Raw genomic sequence first — 18,511 nt, 5'->3', positions numbered from 1 at the left:
GATGATCGAAACACAGACCGTTGTTTTTTAATGTCAGATAACACCGGGTCCCAAGTCTTACTTAAAAGATAACCCTTGTCTCTATTAATAAGATTGTCAGATAAACGAATCTCTATGGATTCTTTTAAAACACAGCCCCAATAGCGAGATGCAGGGGCAACCATTTGTGTCTCGTCATAGAGCATTCTGTGTCCCTCGGTGAGACAGTGCTCCGCCACTGCAGATTTCTCAGATTGAAGCAGCCGTCTGTGCCACTGATGCTCAACACATCGGTGCTGAATGGTCCGGATTGTTTGACCAATATAAGCCTTCCCACAGTGGCAAGGGATCTTGTACACACCGGGCTTCCTCAAACCCAAGTCATCCTTTACAGAGCGAAGGAGCGCTCTAATCTTGGCTGGCGGCTGAAAAATACTTTTGATATGGTATCTTTTCAGAATTCTTCCTATCTTCGAGGAAATGCTCCCAGCAAAAGGCAGAAAAGCCACCGATTTGCAGGTATCTACTGGTGGTTCAGGCGAAGGTCCAAACTGGAAAGCACAATGGATCTGTTTATCTGTATAGCCATTCTGCTTGAACAAAAAATTTTTTAATTTCGATTTCGCCTATTTCCACCACTGGCGGCGCGGTATGTTCACTGCGCTAGAGGGCAGTTACGGCACATTCTCGCGCACGCGTTGCGGGTCTTCTGCGGCCTATATATGGGCCGCCGCTTGCGCTAGTAAGTCAGTTCCGGCGAGATCATGCACCAGCACTCTCACCTGAAGATGGCGGCCAGTTGGACCGCGGAAATATTGTGTCATGAAGACGTTATGATCCGGCTGCGTACCCGAGAAGAATATTATCTATTCTATACTATTTGCAAATAGAACAATATCAACAACACATCTCAGTTTATTTAATGTCTTTCCCAGATCTTGGATCCCCATCGTTTCTCAATTCAATTTAGATGATGTTTTTTCCAAGATTGCTGAGAATAGTTTTGGAGATATATTGTCATGTATGTCCTCATAATATTACGAAGTTTGAGTCAGTGGAATTGCATCATTTGTGGAGTATGCACAGTATATTCTGTATAATTCCAATACATATATATGCAGTCAAATGTCTTTGTAAGGTCACAGGATGTACTGGTAGCCTGTAATTTATTGTCTAATGAATTGATTACACTCTCAGTATCAGAACCTTTTTAGCAATCCAATCTGAGGCTCCAAACAGTAGAGAATCCAGGATGAGAAGAATGGTTGCTACTCACCATATAGCTGAGATGCTGAGTCAGAGATAGGCATAACAAAATAACAAAAAGACTGTCAAACAAGTAAGTTTTTGGTCAAAAAGTATTTCATTGCAACTAGGCAACTCTCTCTCTCTCTCTCTCTCTCTCTCTCTCTCTCTCTCTCTCTCTCACACACACACACACACACACACACACAAATGCAACTCACAGACACATGACCAGAGAAGTCTGACCTCGGCAGTGGTCATATGCCAGAGCTGCGTGTGTGTGTGTGTGTGTGTGTGTGTGTGTGTGTGTGTTGTCTAGTTGCAATGAAATCCTTTTGGACCGAAAGCTTACTTGTTTGATAGTCTTTTTGTTGTGCCTATCTGTGACTCAGCATCTCTTATATGGTGATTAGTAACCATCATTTTCATAATACTGTCAAACTGAGACTTCAACAATATGTAATTTTTAGTCTGATGGTTATGAAAAAGCAACAAAACACTACCAAGAAACTTTGAGGAATTGTAGAAGGTGACTTGAGAAACATACTGAGGTAGCAACCCATGTCCAGGAACATTGTCCAGCAACACTACAGAGTGTCTGTCTAAGTTTTAGGGGTGAGCTGTTGTTGTGACAGGCATGAACTCATTTAGCATTGTCTAACACAGTGAATGCTGTGAGGACCATTGTCAGAACTTCTGCTGGTAGTGCATCAGCATAAAAACTCACATTTGCTGCTGAACGGGTAGCCTAACAGCAGCCATTGGCCCCTGCAACTTCAAAGCTCTGTAGTGTGGTTGGATGATATTTCTGGATAGATGTTCCTGTCTCCAGCATGTTCCTCAAGACATCGTCTGCAACTCCTCGAAGTGTTTTTGATTTTGCTGTGTTCCATCCTGTATATTACTATACCCTAAAAAATTGAAAAAGCCAGCAAAAGTAAAATTATCTGGAAACTCGACAGTTTTCTTTGTCCTGTTTCTTGTACAGTGGCTGAATTTTAGCATATTTCAGGCAGTCAGGAAAAGTTCCATTAATAAATGGTTGCTTATATTACCAAACCCAGAAGAACACACTTTAATTTCTTAATTTCAATATATCTTGGTGAATAACAATATATTGATGGAATTCTAAAAAATATAAATGACTGACTATCTGATAATTAATTCATTTCATTTGATATTCTCTCCTTTTACAGTTTATCAAATTTGTATTTGCCTTGTAATAGTCTTTTTAAGTTATATAAAATACTTTGTAGATTTATGTAACAATAATCAGACTAAAATTAAATTCACAGTTCAGCGTGTTGCCGTAATTCGTGAAGAAGGAATTAATGGTGATCGGGAGATGGCAGCATCACTTCATATGGCTGGCTTTGAAGTTTGGGATGTGACTATGCAAGACTTACTTGATAAGAAAGTGACTGTTGATATTTTCAGAGGAGTAATATTTCCTGGTGGTTTTAGCTATGCAGGTATGTTGTATTTTTCTTCTTCATCATCCCCTGAAGAACTTGTATACTTCAGTAAATGTGTTTTGTATTTTTATTTCTCTTTTTATTTTTAATGGTTTCAGATGTTCTTGGATCAGCAAAAGGCTGGGCTGCAAGCCTGCTCTTTCACCCTTCACTCAGAGCTCAGTTCCAGGCATTTGCTGCCAGAGAAGACACTTTTAGCCTGGGAGTTTGTAACGGCTGCCAACTAATGAGCTTACTCGGCTGGATCGGAACACTTCCTGCAGGTATTGTGGCAGTTACAACTTAGCCGAATGGAATGTGTTAATTTATCATGTCAGTATAAGGATTGATAAGTAATTGTATAGCAAAAAATCTACTCAACAAGTGGCAGCAGGAGAACACATAAATGAAAGGTATTACAGTTTGCTAGCTTTCGGAGACAGTGGCTCCTTCTTGTGGCGGAAGGAAGAGGAGTAAAAGAAAAGGACTGGTGAGGTTTAGGGAAAGGCGTAGAGTTTGGAAAAGTCACCTGGAACCCCGGGGCAGGGGATACTTACCTGACGGGATACGAAGGAAAGACTGATTGTTGGGGACTGCACTGGACAAGAGTTAGTTAGTTACTGTAGTTAGTTGTTACATAGATCAAATTCATGGTAAAAGTTGTGATGTGGAACATGTTGACAGTAAAAACAAAGAACACATAGATATAACTTACAATTAATAATAATAATAATACTCTTCTCAAGAATTCCTGTGTGATGCATAAGTAATAGTCAAGGATAACCATCTTTAATGTACATTTGAAGACACTTCTGGTATCTGTCAGACATTTTATTTCCGTGGGTAGATTGTCAGTGTTTAGTAGCTACATATTTCATCCCTTTCTATGCCAAAATTATGTTCATTATAGGGTAATGCAGAACATTTTTTCTTCTGGTGTATTGTGCTTGTGAATATCTCTGTTACTCTCAAACTTAGATGGATTGTTGATACCAAATTTCATAAGTGAATAAATGCACTGTGAGGCTGTGGTTAATATCCCCAGCTGCTTAAAGAGATATCTGCAAGATGTATATGTGTTAACTTCATATTTCTAATTACTTTCTTCTGTGCAATGAATACTTTTTGCCTAAGCAAGATATTATCTGATACACCCGCTAAACACGCTGGGCAGAACAGGTAATAGGATTTTGGAAAGGGCCAAATGTTGAGGTCAGTTTCTCCTTCTAACTGTAATTTAATAAGCTTTACAACCAAAGTGGCACATAGCCGGACCTTTACCGAATGCAACTCTTTCACGGCTGAAGGCCTCCAAACAAGAAATCATAACAAATCAACAAGATAAAATTCCAATTAAGGTAGCAATAAAATAATTTTTTAAAAATATCAGCAAACATATGCAAAGTGCAATACAAATGGCTGATGGCCGCAATTAAATTTCAAAATTTTAGAATGTATTACCATAGACTTTTAAAGGCAGAAGGCTAGAATGTTCAACAACCAGAAATCTTAAAAATTAATAAGATTAAAATGCAATTAAAGAGGCAAATCAAATAAATAAAGAAACATATCATGGCTATGTGGAAAGCCTTAAGGCTATGCAGATAGAACATACATGTGGAAGGTGCAATACCAATTGCTGAAGGCCACAACTAAGTTTCAAAATTTTAAAATATATTACCATAATCTTTTAAAGGCAGAAGGCCACAATGTTTAAGCTTGAAAGATAAATTTAAAAATTAATTTTGCAAAATTTTAAGAAAATAAAAATAATAACCATAAGCCTTGAATTTAAAGTAGCTGACAACCGATAATTAAACACCGGTGGCACTCAGAAGCCTCCAGGGAGGTCAGTCTGCCCCCGTTCACTTAGGCGAGACAGGTGGTGAGCCCAACTATACTTGATCCGTCGGAACCCAACCAGGGGACAGCTACAGACTGACCGACACAGCGACTTGCTTCCTGTCAATCAATACATGCGAACTCAAACCAGAAAGGTTACCAACGTGATAATCCATAATGGAGTATGTATTAGCTGTCAAAATTACACACCATATTGGACAGTGACAGCAGGTGAGGAAAGGACACTGCCTGAAATTACGTTAGTAGCCAGGGCAGGTAACCAGAACACTAATGGCCACTAGGCAGAAAATTCCGCTGGTACACTTGAATTTGAAACACGGTAATATAGTTCATTTCATTCAAAAGAACACTGCCTGAATTTACGTAGTGCCCAGGGCAGGTAACCAGAACACTAACAGCCACAAGACAGAAAATTCCACTGGTGCACTCAAATTGTAGTTGACCAAAATAGTTAATTGCACCACATGGCGCCTAAATTTCTGCAGTAGAAACACTTGGTGTTGCTCACAGGAAAACCTCCCCAACAGCAATCCACCGAAACAAACCACCACAACATGAATGGATGTGGCTTGGGTAGTTGAAACCACTACTCAACTTTGACGTCATGGGTCGGTGAACCATGAAGCTTGCAGCGATCGGACAGATCCACACACACTCCAACACTGTGCAGGGGCTGCCAGCGGCCCCAGCCAACTGCACCACATGGAGATAACTTCCCTCGTCCGCAACAACCGACCGACTGCCTGCTGGTCCGTCGCGACTGCTGCTCCGTCGCGACCGCACTCCTGTTGCGTCTGCCACTCACTTCCAGACACAGGATGGCAGAAATTCTGGTTCGGACCCAGCCATGCAGAGGAAACATGCCCACTGGCTAAATGACATCCCTGCACCAGAAAAGGGCCGACCCAATTTCCACAAGATGGTAATTGAAGGGGCCCAGAAGTGCTCTGTCACCTGGTGAGATGACCAACCTCTCAGAGCCAGTACGCCGACAACATTTAAGATAACTTGTCAAGGAAATAACGCCAACCCACCTGACAAACACTTGCACGAAGACCTGAACGATACCCAACAATAACTAAGCACACGTGAAGACAAATCGGGAGTCGATGCGCGCACACACGCGCGCGCACACACACACACACACACACACACACACACACACACACACACACACAGCCGACTCATGAATGATTGGCAAGCCTAAATGCGTCGTCCAGTAGGACGACCGACCGACAATCCACCAAGGCTGTGGCCCGGCTCAAGTGATGCGTGGCGGGATTGGTTGGGCAAACCATGTCGACGCAGACCTCACTGCTGCTCCAGCCCGACTGCACTAGTACCGCATTGCAACTCCCTGACTGGCAGGTCCAGACTCTGCTCCAGACGCGTCCCAACTGACTGGCTGCCCAAACTCACAACGAACTGCCTATGACCGGGAAGTAATAGCAGTCAAGCAAAGATACTACGAGAGGGGATACATCGATGCACGCTGCTAATGCCGCTCACAGTTGGGCAAAGCAGCAACTCAGTGACACTAGTAATTTAAATTGACGTAGTGAGGTGGATGTACATTAAAAACAGGGTGTAAAATACGTGATGGCGGGAACACGAGCCACACACTCATTTTCCTGGAATATGTTCCCACAAGAAGTCATTGAATGAATGTTTGCAAAATACATCAACTTACTAATTTCTGTATTCCCAAAGTTGGCAAAATTAGCCGATTCTAGACACTTTAGCAGCTCTACTTATGGTTTTTCCAGTTTGTTTTATGCACACCTAAGATCTTTCAGTTCTGTACCCTGTTTATTCTTCCTTGTTGATATATTACATTAAGAGGAGTACAGTACAAAACTGGATGAACCATGTTTTTTTCAAAGTTTAGAGCTAGCCTCTTTGCGCAAAACCATTCAGTAAGGACACAAATATATTTCTGTTGATGAAACAGCTAAAAACTGCATACACATGAAGCTATCGACTTGGGAATTATGAAGTGAACATAAATAAAAATAAAATAATGGTAATGAAGCTTAATTGAATTAAGTCAGTCAATGCTAACTGAACGAGAGTCTATCCTGTGACAGCCTCTAAATCTCTGCTTAAGTACTTTGTTCTACAGTCATTTGAATCTGTGTACTATATTCGACACTTGGCCATATGGTCATCCTGTACAATACCCCCAACATCTTCATTAAAAATTAATTATTCCTTAGTGCCTCAGGAAATGCCCTGACAACATCTCTCTTCTCCTTGTCACCTTGTGCCATAATTTTTTTATCTCTCAAATTTTATTCAGTACCTCCTCATTAATTACATGATCTGCCCATCTGGTCTTCAGCATTCTTCGGAAGGACCACATTTCCGAAGCTTCTATTCTCTTTCTGCCCTTACTGCTTCTGATCCTCATTTCAGTTCCATATAATGCTGCATTGGCAAAGAAATACTTCCAAAAGAAACTACCTGATTGTAATTCTAAAGAGTTAAAGGACATGAAAAAGACAAAAAAGTTTTCCAGCTATTGCCTGTTTGCATTTTATATCCTCTTTACTTCCATTAGTGTCAGTATTTTGCAGCCCAGCTAGTGAACGCTTCTACAAATTTTAGCATCTCATTTCTTAATCTAATTGCCCTAGTATCATCTGATATAATTCAGTTACACTCCTTACTGTTATTTTAGTTATGATTATGTTCCTCTTACAACCTCTTTGTGCAGACCCTGTCCATTCCATTCAACAGATTTTCCAGGTCCTTGACCTTCTCTGACAGTATTACAATGCCCTCAGTAAGTCTTCGAAATTCTGTTGCTTGCCCCAGAACTTTAATTATCTTTCCAAATTTCTCTTTGGTTTCCTTCACTGCTTGCTCTCTTCTCACCTACTGCTTTGCTGTCACGTTCTTTGATTCTTGCAACAGCAGTCTGGTTTCTGTACAAGTTGCAGCTGGCCTTTCGCTATTTGGATATTATACTTGATACCTTAAGAGTTATAATTAGTGTATTCCAGTCAACATAGAGCTCAGAGTTTGGGAAACAAATAAATGCATTGCTTTGAGCACACAATTATAGAACAAGTGTAGGGATGGGGAGTAACAAAGGAAGTGGTGTTATAGTTTGAGATTGTCAAATTGGCACAAACTGAGCAAGAACCTTCCTCCTGTCAGAAGACCCATTCGGTGATGCTAGCCTCAAATTTATGTCATTTGTGAGGGGGTACGCAGTTCCCACTGCACACAGACGCTCTCTAAACTAAAGTTCACATCATATAGGAAGGTGGCCCTATTTTCAGCCATTCTGCGCATCCCCCCACCAGTATCTGCTAGCAGCCAATAAGATTATTTCTGTCTCTGAGTGGCTACCCGCAAGTTACAAACTAAACTGCAAGAATCTCTCTCCCGCATGCTGCGCTGTTTCTGTATTTAATGACCATGCAGTTTCATTCACATAGCGACAGTGTTCAGATGTCGATGTTACTTTCTTGTAACAGTATAGCTGTGATTGTGTATCTGTGACATCTTCGTGTGATTTCTAAATGAGTATGTAAGGTGAAGGCAGTAAAGATGAAGTACCTCACAAGCAACTTTAGTTAAATTGCGTTCCTATAGAGTGTCATCTTAGTTGTGCGACTATCAGCAAGGTCACACAGTGTGCAGTAATTCATGGAAAATCGTTAAGTAGAACAGAAGTGATAACTGGCATTTGCAAGGAAGTGCTGTATGCCTTCTTCTGTTTCTGATCTCATAAACAATTTATGAGACAATCTGATCTGTCCTCTTAGACTGTTTGCAGATGACGCTGTGATTTACTGTTGTATAAAGTCGTCAAATGATTAAAACAAATTACAAAACAATTTAGATAATATATTTTGTGGTAAGAAAAGTGGCTATTGACTCTAAATAATGAAAACTCTGAAGTCATCCACATGAGTGCTAAAAGGAAACTGCTAAACTTCGGTTTACAAGATAAAACACACAAATCTAAAGACTGTAAATTCAATTAAATACTTAGGGATTATAATTACAAATAACTTAAATTATGACATTCATGTAGATAATGTTGTGTGGAAAGCAAACCAAAGACTATTATTTATTGGTAGAACACTTAGAAAATGCTACAGGTCTACTACTAAAGGGACTACTTACTCCACGATTTTCCGCCCTCTTCTGGAGTATTGCTGTCTGGTGTGGGAGCCACAGCAGATAGGATTGATCGAAAAAATTCAAAGATGGGCAGCTCATTTTGTACTGTCGCGAAATAGGGGAGAGACTGCCGCAGTTATCAGATGCGAGTTGCAGTGGCAGTCATCAAAACAAAGGCTTTTTTCGTTGTGGTGGGATCTTCTCATGAAATTTCAGTTAACAGCTTTCTCCTCAGAGTGTGAAAATACTTTTTTGGCCTACCTACATAGAGAGGAGTGATAATCATAATAAAATAAGAGAAATTAGAACTCTCACAGGAAGATTAAAGTGTTTTTGTTTTCCGATGCTGTTCAAGAGTGGAACAGTAGAGAAATACAGTAGCTTGAAGGTGGTTCAATGAACCCTCTGCCAGGCATTTAAGCATTTAATTATGAATTGTAGAGTAATCATGTAGATGTAGATGTAGATGCTTTACAAGCAGTTGAGGTGGTTTATGTTCCACATCTATAACTTTTTCAAATGTGAATCTGAAAGCGAGAATTCTATTTTTCTCAATTTGAAGACTCAAGAATGAACTGCAGAAGCATGAGTCGGCAAGAGAAGTGTACAGAGAATGGTAAACAAAAGTGTCAGAGCTGTAGAAACTTCAGGAAAATTTGTTCGTGTCGCCTGGAAAGCATCGAAATTGCAAGAAACCTGTAACACAAATGGAAGGTTTTGACTACAATATTTTAAAGTGCTCCATGTTTGAAACGTAAATAAGCAGTGAATACCTGACGTCAAAAAAACTTATTACAATTATACCTGAGAAAATTGGATTCAAAGGTAGCATCTCGTCAGTACAATGAATTTTAATAGTTTTTGGTTTCAAATATGTTGAAGAGAGTTTTTCATTGAAAGAAGTGACACAGAAGCAGCACGAGTCATGTCTCTTATAAAGATGCACGATACAAGAAGGGGAGGTAGCTCTACAGTGTGTTACATTGATGAAACATGGTTGAATCAGAATCATCCCATGGATACCTGCTGGAAAACCAGTGATGGTAGTGGTGGATTTAAAGTTCCCATATGAAAAGTTTCTCAGATACTTATTCTACATGCTGGCTCTTCTTCTGATTTGGTTCCTGAGAGTAAGCTAGTATTTAGATGTAAGAAAACCAGTAGTGACTACCATTTGGAAATGAATGCTCTCATTTTGAAGAAGCGGTTCACTGAACAATTATTGCCTACCTTGCTTCCAAGTTTGTCATTGTAATTACCATGGCAATTATCATTCAGTTGTTACAGAGAGAAGACCAAGTGCGAGCACCAGGAAATAGGATATTGTGCTCTGGCTGAAAAATAAAAATATTCCAGGCAATATAATCCAGACCCGTGCTAAACTCCTGCAGCTCATTAATTTATAAAAGTGACGCAACGAAATGTACAAATTTTACTTTCTTGCGTAAGAACGTGGTCACACAGATTTGCATTTACCCACATACCACTGTCAGTATAATCTGATAGAATTAATTTGCACACAGGTTACAAGCTGTGTGGGGAAAAAAATAAAACATCAGAGATAAGACACTGAATTGCTTGTGCATGAAGCAATAAACACCATCACCCTTCAGCGTGGACGCACTGTGTGCAGCACACTGAAAAGTGTCAGAAATAAGACTGACAGAAAGATGAAGATGTATAAAAGCCTTGATCCTGTCATCCTAAATTTACAGTTAGATGGTTCAGACATGGACTTGGATAGCAGATGGTATTACGATGTAGATTGGTTTTAAACACTCTTGGTTTAAAAATGTTTTTGTCAATGTATCAACTGCGTAGAGTATGGATGATTGACTGATCTGGCCTTGTAACACTAACCAAAACGGCCTTGCTGTGCTGGTACTGCGAACGGCTGAAAGCAAGGGGAAACTACAGCCATAATTTTTCCTGATGGCATGCAGCTTTAGGGCTTGTAGAAATCCTTGGGTAACAGAAGAAATATTGAATTTAATTGATGAAAGGAGAAAATATAAAAACGCAGTAAATGAAGCAGGCAAAAAGGAATACAAATGTCTCAAAAATGAGATCGACAGGAAGTGCAAAATGGCTAAGCAGGGATGGCTAGAGGACAAATGTAAGGATGTAGAGGTGCATATCACTAGGTGTAAGATAGATACTGTCTACAGGAAAATTAAAGAGACCTTTGGAGAAAAGAGAGCCACTTGTGTAAATATCAAGAGCTCAGATGGAAACCCAGTTCTAGGCAAAGAAGGGAAAGCAGAGAGGTGGAAGGAATATATAGAGGGTCTATACAAGGGCGATGTGCTTGAGGACAATATTATGGAAATGGAAGAGGATGTAGATGAAGATGAAATGGGAGATATGATACTGCGTGAAGAGTTTGGCAGAGTACTGAAAGACCTGAGTCGAAACAAGGCCCCGGGAGTAGACAACATTCCATTAGAACTACTGACGGTCTTGGGAGAGCCAGTCCTGACAAAACTCTACCATCTGGTGAGCAAGATGTATGAGACATGCTTCAAGAAGAATATAATAATTCCAATCCCAAAGAAAGCAGGTGTTGACAGATGTGAAAATTACCGAACTATCAGTTCAATAAGTCACAGCTGCAAAATACTAACGCAAATTCTTTACAGACAAATGGAAAAACTGATAGAAGCCGACCTCGGAGAAGGTCAGTTTGGGTTCCGTAGAAATGTTGGAACAGGTGAGGCAATACTGACCTTACGACTTATCTTTGAAGAAAGATTAAGGAAAGGCAAACCTACGTTTCTAGCATTTGTAGACTTAGAGAAAGCTTTTGGCAATGTTGAGTGGAATACTCTCTTTCAAATTCTAAAGGTGGCAGAGGTAAAATACAGGGAGCGAAAGGCTATTTACAATTTGTACAGAAACCAGATGGCAGTTATAAGAGTCGAGGGACATGAAAGGGAATCTGTGGTTGGGAAGGGAGTGAGACAGGGTTGTAGCCTCTCCATGATGTTATTCAATTTGTATATTGAGCAAGCAGTAAAGGAAACTAAAGAAAAATTTGGAGTAGGTATTAAAATCCATGGAGAAGAAATAAAAACTTTGAGGTTCGCCGATGACATTGTAATTCTGTCAGAGACAGCAAAGGACTTGGAAGAGCAGTTGAACAGAATGGACAGTGTCTTGAAAGGAGGGTATAAGATGAACATCAACAAAAGCAAAATGAGAATAATGGAATGTAGTCAAATTAAGTCGGGTGATGCTCAGGGAATTAGATTAGGAAATGAGACACTTAAAGTAGTAAAGGAGTTTTGCTATTTAGGGAGTAAAATAACCGATGATGGTCGAAGTAGAGAGAATATAAAATGTAGACTGGCAATGGCAAGGAGAGCGTTTCTGAAGAAGAGAAATTTGTCAACATCGAGTATACTCGTAGATTTAAGTGTCAGGAAGTCGTTTCTGAAAGTGTTTGTATGGAGTGTAGCCATGTATGGAAGTGAAACATGGACGATAAATAGTTTAGACAAGAAGAGAATAGAAGCTTTCGAAATGTGGTGCTACAGAAGAATGCTGAAGATTAGATGGGTAGTTCACATAACTAATGAGGAGGTATTGAATAGAACTGGGGAGAAGAGGAGTTTGTGGCACAACTTGACAAGAAGAAGGGACCGGTTGGTAGAACATGTTCTGAGGCATCAAGGGATCACCAATTTAGTATTGAAGGGCAGCGTGGAGGGTAAAAATCGTAGAGAGAGACCAAGAGATGAATACACTAAGCAGATTCAGAAGGATGTAGGTTGCAGTAAGTACTGGGAGATGAAGAAGCTTGCACAGGATAGAGTAGCATGGAGAGCTGCATCAAACCAGTCTCAGGACTGAAGACCACAACAACAACAACATCAAATGCGTAAACAGTACATGAGAACTTCCTAGATTTTATTGATTAGAACTATGTATCTTATGAAGTACTATAATGTTCAACACATTGCCCAAGGAGAAGTTAAGGTTTTCACAGTCTGTTGTATGCTGTAGTTGCTCACGAGAATGCGACCTGATAAATTCCTCAAAAACTGCAATATTTGACAAGTAAACCCCTGTTAGTTTCAAGGCACGAGTTTGAAAAGGCCTTAAAATGAAATTGAAGGTTACCTGTCGAGATATCGGTGGTTTTCGAGATTATCGTGAGCATTCCATCGAGTTATTCACGGAAGGTGGTTAATTGTTTGCTTGTTCAATGGATCATTAATGCGTTCTCACACTGTAATGTTGAACGAATTAATATATATAAAATCATAATGCCTCTTGACACCAAAAAATGTAAAACATACTGACAATTTTTATGATAGTCTTTTGCACTAGTCTTTGCCACTAGTAATTATTTTTTACACATAGTGATTTACGTTGAACTGCAGTGAAACACAACCACTTACGCGCATTACAGACATTTAAAAAATTACATAGAGTAGAAGCAATTGTCAAGCAAATGTAATGATTTTGGTTTGAGTTTGAAGTTTATTTTGTTTTGTATTACATTTTTACTTATAATATAGTCTAAGTCTCAATAAATGGCTATTATTGCAAACATTATCAATGATCTTGTCGTTAGACAATCGCCGTTTTGAGAACAATTCTACTTGACTTCTTCACAAAGCTGCATCAGCTGTTCTCTCCTACCAACGTGACACAGACAATTGCTATGGAGCCATGGACACAACCTCAAGATGTGAAGTGAGATTTCTCTCATGTAGATGGCTGATCGAAATCGGTTTTAAAATATATTACTCCCTCATAGATTTGAATGTATAATACTATATACCAAAGACAAATGGGCCTGACTGTTGTCTGCAGCAACACAGTACAGCAACACTGACCTTGTTTGCCCACTCTCTGCTGCACACAACACATGCACAGACCTCATCCGCTCCACACTTCCCCATCGCCCCACCTCTATGCGTGGAAGCGCCGTCCTATGTGATGCAGGCTATAGTGGCAGGAGTAGTGTGCAGCTCTTGGTATGCTGGCTATTTTGGTTAAAATAGAAGATACTAGATGTGTGCCCACTTCGTGTGCTTTATTTAAAACATACTGTGTGCCAAATGAAATATTAATTAATACACGGTAATTTAAAAAATATAGAATAAAGACATGAAATGCTTTCTTTGTACTGAGCAAAACTTAATTGCTTCACATCTTGTATCTGAGGACATAAAAATAAATTTATTTTATGTTTTTATGTCCTTTTTTTTGGGTTTCATACCTCAGTCAGTAAAAGAGGACCTTTATAGGATCACTTTGATGTCCGTCTGTCTGCCCATCTGTTAAGAGCCCTTTTTCCCATTAACAAGTAGAAATATCATATTGAAATATACGTCACATGCTAAAGTCTACAGTTTCTTGGCAGTGTAAAAAATTTAAGCGGCTAAGTCAGTGCAATCAGAAGATATGGCCATTTGTGCCACACATTTTGGTAGTTGCAAACTCACTCATCAACACCTATAGAATACTTCCTGTTGATGCAGAATCATGAAATTTAGCAAAAAGTAAGGTTTCACACTACAAGTAAGGGGGAAAATCCAAAAGTCATCAATTTGTAATTATATCGCATGGAGAAAAAAAAATGGTCATTTGTTATGTGACTGTGTCTGTCCGTCTATTAAGACCCCTTTCTCTCAGCAACAGGTAGATGTATATCTGGCCAGTATCGATATCAATAACAGGGAAAAGTAGCCAAGATTTTTTTTCCCTTGACCAGATTAGAATCTTCAGGCAATATTGGACTCTGTACCAAAAACTATTTACTTTGAAATGAGTGAAGAGACTAATCCTGGTCCATGACAGGGTTACACTCATGGCTAAGTGCCATGATACAGTGTCTGCACTCTGCAGAACCCTGTTTACCAACTTCTCAATTTTTGTCCGTACTTGTGCTTGTGGCTCAGTTATATGTACATCTCAGATACTGTTATAAAGATAATTATAATTGTGTGATGTGACCTGATTGGAGTTTTGGGATACTAAACGGTGAGGTTATCATCAGTGCCCTAGTAGGAAATAAATAGACGTGAGGATGGGGAAAATCTATTAAAAAATAACAGTAACCTTTAATATTAGGCTGCACCAACAAATGAGCATTTAAAATACAACACTGACATCAGGAGATCAATAGAAGACCATCCATAAAATTCAGATAGATCACATCAGAAGAAGCAGATAAAATCAAGAACAAAATACTAGTTCGGACTCATTTGGACAGGGACCGGACTATTGTGGCTGGGTAGCTACTTAGAAATGATGTTTTACCAAGCCTTCTCAGCAGTACGCTAAAATCAGACACTTAGTATTTTAAGGAGGAGTCTCGACATCACGCATAATCCTAGCACACAAACCACACTCTCGCCTCATTATTAGTTAAAATAGAAGGTAGGGCATGTGGAAGACACAGGTCTGTCCTCAGGTCATCATATTAAACACATTCGATTCATATGTTGTATTGACAACTGTGTTCTCATCTTTGACGCACTGGTAGCTCCTCACAATGTATGATAAAACCATGTCTCAATTGGAAGTGTCCCACTCTGAACCTTGTAAATGCTACTTCTTCAGCTTTTTATGGTTGGAAGGAGGTAAACCATGGTCACACAGACTGTTTCACTGAACACAGCTTATTTTTTGCACTGCTAGCCATTGAGCCTCCCAGCAGCAAATGGTCTTCCGGGTCACGTATGAGGTGACAGCTTGTAGAGGGACTGAACAGCTAGCAGGAGGCGGAATGGAGCAAGCCTCTTTGGCAGCTGCATCGGTGAGTTCGTTCCCTCATATCACTATGTGTTCTGGAGGCCAGAAGATATTTGTTTCCTTTTCCTGCCTGTGCAGTAGAAGGAGAGTGTTTTCTGGACAGCATGTACCATCTTATCCCCTGGGTACACCTGACCAATAGCAAAACGGCACTTCGGGAATCGTAGCAGATTAGACATTTCTTGCCATGATGCCATCTCACCTACTCCAGTGCCCTCAGAATAGCAAACGATCCCATATAAGAAACTTATAGCTGTTCTGGGATCCCTATCCTGAGAAAAAAGTCACAGAACTTGACAGAGCAGCCAGTGAAATCCCCTGCTTAAACCCACATGTGTACACATTAATAACATCTGTATGGCAATTTAAAATCTCATAAAAGGGGTAGCATCTTTGATTAGTCATCAAAACATCCTCGGTCCCGGGTTCCAACCCCGCCACCTCTTAAATTTTGAATAAAAATCATCAGCAATGGCAGCCAAAGACTTCTGGCATGAGAAGTTACCCTCATTCAGCCAATGGCCTTGTTATAGAGGGCGGAGGAATGGACAGAGGTCCAGGGCACTCTCTTGCCCTTGGGGTGGGAAACTGGCCCTAAAGGCAGAAGAATCAGCAATTACCAACAGCATGTGGATGAAGAAGGCAATGGAAACCACTGCATTAAAGACACACAATGTGTATCCACAGGACATGTGGTCTGTAATTGAAAAAGTGTCGTGATGATCTCTCCATTGGCAAAAAATTGCAGAATAGCTCCCATTCACATCTCTGGGAGGGGACTGCCTAGGGGGAAGTGACCATGAGAAAAAGAGTGAATAACCAACAAAAGGATAACGCTCTACAAGTCAGGGCATGAAATGTCAGAAATTTGAACATGGCAGGGAAGCTAGAAAATCAGAAAATGGAAATGCTAAGGCTCAATCTAAATATAGTGGGGACTCGTGAAATGAAATGAAAGGAAGATAAGGATTTCTGGTCGGGAGAGTATAGGGTAATATCGTCAACTGCAGAAAATGTTATAATGGGTGGAGGATTCATTGTGAATAGGATGATAGGGCAGAGAGTGAGTTGCTGTGAACAGTTCAGTGATAGGGTTGTTCTTATAGGAATCAATAGCAAACCAACATCAATAAGGATAATTCAATTATATACTGATGTCACAAGCCAAGAATGAAGAGATGAGAAAGTATATGAGGATATTGAAGATGTAATTCAGAATGTAAAGGGTGATGAAAATATAACATTCATGGGGGACTGCAATGCAGTTGTAGGGGAAGGAGTAGAAGAAAGGGTTACGGGAGAATATGGGCTTGATAGTAGAAACAAGAGAGGAGAAAGACTGATCGAGCTCTGCAGTAAATATCAGTTAGTAATAGCGAATACTCTATTCGAGAATCACAAGAGGTGGAGCTATACTTGAAGATGACCGCAAGATACGGGAAGAATTCAGATAGTTTACATCATGATCAGGCAGAAATTCTGAAATCACATATTGGATTGTGAGGCATACAGAGGAGCAGATATCGACTCAGATCACAATTTAGTAATGATGAAGAGTAGGCTGAAGTTTAAGAGACAAGTCAGGAAGAAGTGGCATATGGAAATACTAATAAATGAAGAGAGACTTTTGAAGTTCTCTGAGGCTCTAGACATTCTAGTAATGAATAACTCAGTGGGCAGTACAGTTGAAGAGGAATGGACGTGTCTAAAGAGGGCAATCACAGAAGTCGGAAAGAAAATTGTAGTTACAAGCAAGATAACTGTGAAGAAGTCACGGATAAATGATAAACTACTTCAGATGATCAGTGAAAGAAAGGAGTACAAAAATGTTACAGAAATTCAAGAATACAGAAATAACAGTCACTTAGGAATGAAATAAATAGGAAATGCACAACAGCTAAGGCAAAATAACTGCATGAAAAAATCAAGAAATTGAAAAAGTAATGATTATAGGAAGGACAGATTCGGCATATAGGAATGTCAAAACAACTTCTGCTAAAGTTAAAAGCAAGGGCAGTAACATTAGGAGTTCAATTGGAATTCCAGTGTTAAATGCAGAGGCAAGAGCGGATATGTGGAAAGAGTACATTGAAGGCCCATGTGAGGGGGAAGATTTGTCTGATGGCGTGATAGAAGAAGAAACAGGAGTCATCGGAGAAGAGATGGGGGCTCCAGTATTAAACTCAGAATTGAATAGAGCGTTGGAAAACTTAATATCAAATAAGGAGAGAGGATAGATAACATTCCATCGGAATTTCTGAAATCATTGGGGGGAAGAGGCAACAAAACGACTATTCACGTTGGTGTGTAGAATGTATGAAACTGGCGGTATACCATCAGACTTTCGGGAAAACATCATCCACACAATTCGTAAGATAGCAATAGCTGACATATGCAAGAATTATCACACAGTCAGCTTGACAGCTCATGCGTCCAAGTTGCTGACAACAGTCATAAACAGAAAAATGGAAAACAAAATTGAGGATCTGTTAGATGAAGATCGGTTTGGCTTTAGAAAAGGTGAAGGCACCAGAGAGGCAGTTCTGGCATTGTGGTTGATGGTGGAAGCAAGAAGACATGATCATAGGATTTGTCGATATGGAAAAAGTGTTCAGCAGTGTAAAATGGTGCAGGATGTTCAAATTTATGAGAAAAATATGGGTAAATATAGGGAAAGGTGGGTAATATGTACAAGAACCAAGAGGGAGCAATAAGACTGGAAGATCATGAATGAAGTGCTCGGATTAAAAAGGGTGTAAGATGGATGCAATCTTCCACCCCTACTGTTCAATCTATACATAAACGAATATCGATTAAGAGTAAATCGAAGAAAGATGAAATTATTGAGAAGTAGCAGAAATGAGAACAGTGAGAAATGTACAGTACAATTTGGGATTAAGTTAAGACAAAATTAAGGAATTCTGCTACTTATGTAGCAAAATAATCTATGGTGGACAGAGCAAGGGGAATGTAAAAATCAAACTAGCATTGGCAAAAAAGGCATACCTGGCCAAGAGAAAGAAGTATCAAACATAGGTCTGAACTTGAGGAAGAAACCTCTGAGA

At 39.8% G+C, this 18,511-nt stretch overlaps 1 protein-coding gene across 2 annotated transcripts in view; it reads left to right on the top strand.

Annotated features, from left to right (window-relative positions):
* Nucleotides 1–18,511, top strand: part of LOC124621850 (phosphoribosylformylglycinamidine synthase) — a 208,065-nt gene that overhangs the window by 166,564 nt on the left and 22,990 nt on the right. For both annotated transcript variants that reach the window (XM_047147296.1, XM_047147297.1), the window contains 2 exons: nucleotides 2,520–2,696; nucleotides 2,798–2,962. In XM_047147296.1, coding sequence (XP_047003252.1) covers nucleotides 2,520–2,696; nucleotides 2,798–2,962 — 342 coding nt within the window. The remainder of the gene's footprint in view (nucleotides 1–2,519; nucleotides 2,697–2,797; nucleotides 2,963–18,511) is intronic.

This window comes from Schistocerca americana, chromosome 7 (assembly GCF_021461395.2).
Source record: "Schistocerca americana isolate TAMUIC-IGC-003095 chromosome 7, iqSchAmer2.1, whole genome shotgun sequence".
NCBI lineage: Eukaryota > Metazoa > Arthropoda > Insecta > Orthoptera > Acrididae > Schistocerca > Schistocerca americana.
This window is presented reverse-complemented; position numbering and strand designations above follow the sequence as displayed.